The 7,159-nt window shown below is 39.9% G+C and overlaps 1 protein-coding gene across 1 annotated transcript in view; it reads left to right on the top strand.

The window, feature by feature from the left end:
• Positions 1-237: 237 nt before the first annotated feature.
• Positions 238-7,159, top strand: part of CEP57 (centrosomal protein 57) — a 47,785-nt gene continuing 40,863 nt past the window's right edge. The window contains exon 1 of the mRNA XM_060018080.1: positions 238-469. Within this exon, the coding sequence (XP_059874063.1) occupies positions 425-469 (45 nt within the window). The 5' untranslated portion in view covers positions 238-424. The remainder of the gene's footprint in view (positions 470-7,159) is intronic.

Here is a 7,159-nt window from a genome sequence, read left to right as displayed (position 1 = left end):
GTCATCCCATTCAATCGCCACTGGAGACAACACAACGCCTCGCCCACGCTTCCCCTTCGAGAATGCCCGCCCCTGTGCAGAACCCCTTCAAGAGCCGCCCGGTAGCCAGCCAGCCCAGTCCCCGCGGCGCGCTACCTTGTGACGTCACCGAGGGAAGAGGCGGATTCTCCTACCACCGGAAGACGTCTGATTTTTTGATTGGCTAGCCAGGACGTCTGTTAGGACGTGTTGCGCTTTTGGTGTGCACTCCGAGTGTGGGCGGCCCTGTGGGGGTGTGTGGCAGGGGTTTCCAGACCCGGGGCCAACATACCAGCCCCTTCCATCAGGGGTTCGGTTTAGGGTCGCCCCTGGCGGGCGGCTCTCGAATCTTGAAGAACAGCACGCGGACCCGGACCCTCCCGGGACTGCGGAGGTCGGCAGGAAGATGGCGGCAGCGTCGGTCTCTGAGACTTCGGCTTCTCAGTTCTCGGTAAGAAGCGGTTGACGTTCGAATAGGCCCCGGGTCGGTCCTGGCGCCCCTTTGCTTTCTCTCACTCTTCAGAGCGCTCTCGGCCCAGAGTCTCACTCCATCTTGGGGAGCGGCGGGGGGCGCCTAGATCGCCCCTTGCTACCTCGGCGCCCACCGCTCCTATGTCAAGGTTGCACCCTTCCATTTAGACAGGCCGGGCCCGTCACTCCCGCCCCCCCCCCCCCCCCGCCGCCTCTTTTATCTTTCGGCCTAGCCGCCCAGGTGCCGAAAGTGGCCTGGACTCGCAGGGATGACTACCTACACCTTGGCCTGCGAGAACAGGGCTCCTGGGTCTCGTGGGTGTAACGGCCCCTCTTGGAAACTCTCCGAGACCGGGTGGGCGCTCTAGTCGGCTTAATGGGCAGCTGTTGAATTGTACGCAGTCTTGAGTGCTTCTGCTGATTCCTTTGCTTGCAGTGCCTCCCCCTCCCATCCTCCCAGTAACTTCGATCTGTGCTCATCCTACCTCGAGCGCGCGCGCTTCCCACCTCCCTCTATATTACGGTGACCTCAGTGTGTAGTAAATGCCCTTTTAGAGAGGCGACAAGGGGAGCCAATCTTAAATATTGTATTGGCCTCTACAAGAGCCACCAGCCTATCCAGTCACTGGTATTTTGTGGAATTGGAGCGGGCCCTGCCGCATTGGGAATAGATAGGCAGTAAATGTGAATGTGAAGCAGCTCAAGCTGGAGCCATTAGCTCTTCACCTAGCAAATGCTGAGTGTCTGGCGTACTTTTAGGCTCTAGGATTACACGGATGAATAGGGGAGAACCCCTGCTCTGAAGGAGCAAAGCACTGAAGAGAAACTACACGTAATTAGATTATTACACAATACAGTTTGATAAATGCCACCCTGCTAGAATAACCTAGGCGAGAGTGATTAGCAGTGCTTGGGTAGAGAAGGTGGAGCTAGCTGGGTGGTGAAGGAATCGGAAATGCTTGTCCCAGGAACAGAAAAGGAAGGAGAAAAACTCACCGCAGGCATTTTGGAATATGTGCCAAGACAAGAGGTGTTTTCAGAAAACTTGTAAAAATTTGAATTGAGCAGAGGTAGTGTGGAGGTAGAGTTCGGTTACATGAATTGTAAAAATAGGTTAAAATATGAAAAAAGAGAGATAGTGAGAGTAGAATATCAGGGTAAGGTTGTCAAAGAAGTTAACGGGGAAAAGCTTAGGGGGACAGTAAAAGCAGAGTCACCTTGGTGAAAACACACTTTTCCTCAGTTTCAGCTTTTGGTGACTGTTGTTAAAATTTGTGTTAATGAGGCCAGAAGTGATCTTCAGAGTTTCAGCACAGTGGGGGTAGCAAGTTTGTAGAGTGGTCAGGGACGATTAAGAGGAAGGAAGGAAGGAAACAATTGGAGTTATCCAGGAATTAGATCAGTGAAAGGGAAGATAAAAGACGAGCTATTAGACTATTAAGAAATGTCATTAAGTAGATGGATGAGATGATATAGGAGTTGTGATTAATCAGATTTAATCAGGAGAAAAAATAATTAAACATAATTGGGAAAGGAGGGCTTTTCACCGCTCTCAAAACAGTACTTGGAGACTGAGCAAGGAAAACTCCTATAAGTGTTGTTTTGAGCTGAACTCTGCCAAGGCCACCTAGCTGAGAGTGGTTACTGGGGTGTGGTCAACCCTTAGTCTTTAAGATACCCTGGACAGAAATCCTATAGAGTGTTTAATAGGAAAGCATATATATTTTTATATGCTAAGCTCAGCTTTAAGTGGATTCGAAATACTCAGAGTACACTAAGAATACCTAGGACCCTTTACAAATCAAAGTATAACTTTCTTAACTTTACCTGCTAAATCAAAATGTCTAATTTGGAAGTCACTATGTCTCAAAACAAAAATGACTAAATTTAACTTATCAGTGTATAAGAAATGGCCCTGCTTAGATACTTTAACTGTCCTGTCAGAAATAAGGCTGGCATTTCCAACAGAATTTAAAAAGCACTCCAGCTTAACAGATAGCCGATCATAAAATAAGGCAACGAAAGAAGACCTTTTAAAACTACAACATGAACTCAGAAGGCTACTCATAATGAGATTTCAGGGTTGTGAACATTAATTATTTCTATTGTATTTAACATTGATAAACCCAGCATAGGTATAGTAAATGGAAATGCTTTTAGGAGGTAAGGATTTTCATCAGGTAGATTCACAAATAACAGTCTTTGGGAAGCAGGTGCAATGTAAATCTCAAATGTGAACAACATGGAAGTAGGTGATACTTTTGAATTGTTCTTGTAAGCATTCTTTCTCTGCAACAACAGCAAGAAGAGTAACAACTAGCAGCTAACATTTATTGAAAGATTGCTATGTATTAACCCACTAGTGGAGAGCCTCAGGAAAATAAGTATGATCAGGCATAATGATAATGAAAGTACAGGCAGCCTAGTGTTGAAACAGAATATCTTTCCTGTTTTTGTTTTAAATTTTCCCCGGTAACCATGGTCAACACTCTTAGGTCACTTTGGACTTAATTAATAAGCTAATCTCCTAGTTGGTCTCCCTGGCTTTTTTGCCAGGCCCATTGACAAACCTGCTGTGTATTTCTCTTAAAAGTGATTTATGAATGTATCATAGATTTCATAACGTTAAATATATAAAGGATTTATTTTTGAGTATAATAAAATGAATACCTTCATGCCCCTTAGTGCATCTTCCTGCTTCTCTTTTACTCTCTTACACACACACACACACACACACACACACACACACACACACATTTTGAGATTATAATAATATATAATACTAGTATAGTACTATCCAGCAGGCATTTTAAATACTTTTTATATATTAACTCATTTAATCCTCATAATAATCTTATGAGGTTGGCCTTAGTATTTCCATTTTTAAATGAGCAAAATGAGGGACAAAGAGGTTAAGTCAAGGTGACACAACTAGTAAATGACAGAGCCTCTTCTATATTTCTGTATAGTGTAGTATCTTGATGGGCTTTGGGGTTTTTAGGGTTTGTTCATTTGTTTGCCAACTATTGTAAACAGTCCTGTTGTGATCATCTCTATATGTTTCACATGTGCAAAATTTTCTCTAGCGTGCCATTTCTCAGAGAGTGGTCTGAAGACCTTTGGCGGTCTACAGTGTCCTTCCTTATCCAGCCACTTTGTGGGAGACCAGATTCTTCATGTACATTAACCAAAACAGAGAGAATGCAGAAGCAAATAAAATCTAGCAGCCTTCTTTAAGCCAAGAGTTAAAGAGATTTGCAAAAAATGTAAAACAGTGCCACTCTTTTCATTAAATTTTTTGGATGACATAGTTATTTTTCACATAAGCAAAAGCTTTTTGGGGTCTTCAGTAATTTTTAAGAGTGTAAGGGCGTCCTGAGACCAAAAAGTTTGAGGAGCAGCGATTTTTGAAACACAGGTTTGTACTGCGGGTTACAACTTAGTAATGGCTTGTAGTGTATGTTTAGAAACTTAGGACTGACTTTTTTTGTTTTTTTTTTGAGGAGAGAGGAAATAGTTCAGTGAAATGCTGGGTCATAGAGTGTGTGCATCTTTGGCTTTATTTGGTAATGCTGAATTGTTTCCCAAAGTGATTGTACCAGTTTACATTCCCATCAACAGTCCCCTTTAATCTATATCCTCTTTAACCCGTGGTGTTGTGTCAATTTTTTTTTTTTTTTTTTTGCTGAGAGATGAGTGTGAAGTGGTGTCCTGTTCTTATTCTTATTTGTGTTCTCTGATCATTGATGAAGATACACTTTTTTTTTTCATAATTTTACTAGTCTTTTGTGTGTTTTGTTCTTGTTCTGTGAAATGTCTCTTAGTATCTTTTGCCTTTTTTCAATTGGTTTGTCTTTTTTTTTTTTAACTGATTTATAGTCATTCTTTACGTATTCTGAGTCAACTATTAGGAGTCTTCTAATGCTCTTTGGCTTGTTTTTTTATAATATGTTTTGATTAGCAAGAGTTCTTTATTTTAATATAATTCTTTCTTTAATGATTATTGCTTTTTGGCTAAATTCTTCCTTATAGCCAAGGCCTTAATGATATTCTATATTTTTCTCTACAGATTTTAAAGTTGGGGCCTATTGTCTTTTATTTGCTTGAAATTAATTTGTGTGCTTATGAGGTAGGGATGTTTTATTTATGATACGCATTTCAGCATTGTTTAAACTCATCCTTTCCTCAGTGGTTTACAGTTCCAGCTGTAGGTATATTAATTTCCATATGTGTATGAACATGTTACTGGGCTCTTTGTTCCACTGTTGTATTTTTCTATACTCGTTGTCTTAATGCTTTCCTTTTTTTTTTTTGGTCTGAGAGGCCAACTACCTTCCTTGTTCCTCAGAAGAAATGGTAGCTATTCTTGGTCCTCTGCTGTTCTTCAGTAGAAATTCTAGAATCTCGTATTGGAATTTTGATTGAAATTGATTTGAGTTTCTAGTTCATTTTGGGAATAACTGATATCTTTAGGATATTGAGCTATCTGAACATGTTATTCCAGTTTTTTGGAGTAACATTTATTTGAACATTTTTCAGTAAAGTTTTATAGTTTCAGGTCTTGTATATTTATTAAATTTATTTCTAGTTACTTTATTTTTTATATGTTTTCATAAGTTGCATTTTCTAACTAGTATATAGAATTATTATTGATTATTGCATATTAATTTTACTCAGCAACTTTCCTAAACTCCAGTTCTAATAATTGAGGGTTCTTGTTATTCTCTGTTGAGACAGTCATAATAAGTGAAGTTTGGATTCTTCCTTTACAGTTTTAATATCTGTTATTTCTTTTCATTATCTTAATGTGCAGGCTAGGAAATAACAGCACAACATTGACAAGAAGTTGTCTTGTAGATAATCTTTGCCTTGTTCCTGAATTTTAAAGGGATGTTTTAAATTTTGCACCATTAAATATGTTCCCATTTTTTGGGTAAATTTTCTAATTACCATAAGAAAGAAGTTATTTAATAATGGCTAGATATTAAATTTTATTGACTACTCTTTTGCATTTGTTGCTCATATGGATTTTCACTTTAATGGGATGGATTGCATCAAAAGATGTTCCTAATGTTCACACAGTTTTAGATTCCTGGAATAACCCCGCGTTGGTCATACTGCTTTATCTTTTCTATGTATTTGTGTATGGTCTGCTAAATGGTATTTAAATTTTTATGTACCTGATTTTTATTTCTTCCAGCTGTGTTGCACATTACATTTGAAAAGAAGGCAAGTAATAGTACATTTTTTTATCATCCTTCACACTTAACACAGTGTCACACACAGAGACGTTTAATAAATATTTGAGGGGACTTCCTTGGTAGTCCAGTGGTAAAGAATCTGCCTTCCAATGCAGGGGACATGGGTTTGATCCCTGGTCGGGGAACTAAGATCCCACATGCTGTGGGGCAGCTGAGGCCACGCGCCACAACTGCTGAGCTCACGTGCCTCAAGGAGAGAGCCTGGGTGCCGCAGACTACGGAGCCCACGCACCCTGGAGCCCATGCGCCAAACTAGAGAGAGAAAAAGAGAAAACCCGCACGCCACAGGTAGAGAGAAGCCCAGGCACCACAACGAAGAGCTTGCATGCCTCAATCAATCAATCAATAGTCTTTTTAAAATATAAATAAATAAATAAATAATAAATATTTGAGTTATAAGTGTTCCTAAGTAGGATGTTTGCCCTAACAACTAAAGCTACCAGGAAAGAAAGTGGTCAGGTTAAACATTTTGCCTTTAATCCTGAAAATTTTTCCTAGAATCATATCATTTTAGTCAGAAAAATATTTGGAAAGAGGACTGGATTAGGAGCTGGACTTGGGCTCCTTAGTAGCTGTGAAACCTGAAGCAAATGGTTTATGTTTTCTTAGCCTCTTTTTTCACCTACAAAATGGGGACAGTAATATTTGCTATGCTTGCTTCATAGGGTTCTTGTGATAATTAAAGGAGAATATGAGTGTGCTTAGAGAAAACAATGTGCTAACAAATCTAAGATACCATGTTCATTGTTCTGAAAATAAATCCAAGTATATTTTCCTGAACTATAAAGTGGAGATACTTTCTTACTTGCTTACTTGTCAGGAATGTTGTGAAGATCAACGCAGATAATGAAAGTGTAGGTTGTAAAGTGCAAGGTGAGTTTGAGGTTTATGGATTGTTTTTAGTATTAATATGAGAGAAGATAGCATAAACAGTATGCTTAAAGGATCCTTTGCCCTTCCATAGTTCTCAGGTACCATGATTGGATGCATATGGCATTGAAGACAGAAAATAATTCTCTCTTGAAATCTTCCATAATTCCAGATGACTTGTTATTTTTAGAAAGGGCTGTTTGCAAGGTTAGCTCTTCATTGGCATCTGTGAACTTGAGTGGTAAACAGTTTCCTACACAGATCTAGAACTTTAACATAAATCAGGAAAGAGTGGCTTATTGTGCTTAAACTGTTTATGCAAACAATGTTGAACACCTGTTTTCCTTCTGGGAGTCAGGAATATAACCAGCCTCAAATAAAAACCTTGGCCACTGAGTCTAAAGAGCTTCCTTAGTAGACGCCACTTGACACAGCTGTCTCTATTAGTTGCTCGAGGAATTAAGCACATCCTGTATGACTCTACCTGGAGAGGAATTTTCAAAGCTTGTGCCTGATCTCTTGTAGCTTCTCCCTTTTCT

The sequence above is a fragment of the Delphinus delphis genome, chromosome 8 (assembly GCF_949987515.2).
Source record: "Delphinus delphis chromosome 8, mDelDel1.2, whole genome shotgun sequence".
NCBI lineage: Eukaryota > Metazoa > Chordata > Mammalia > Artiodactyla > Delphinidae > Delphinus > Delphinus delphis.
The sequence above is the reverse complement of the archived record's forward strand: the minus strand, read 5'-3'. Positions and strand labels throughout refer to the sequence as shown.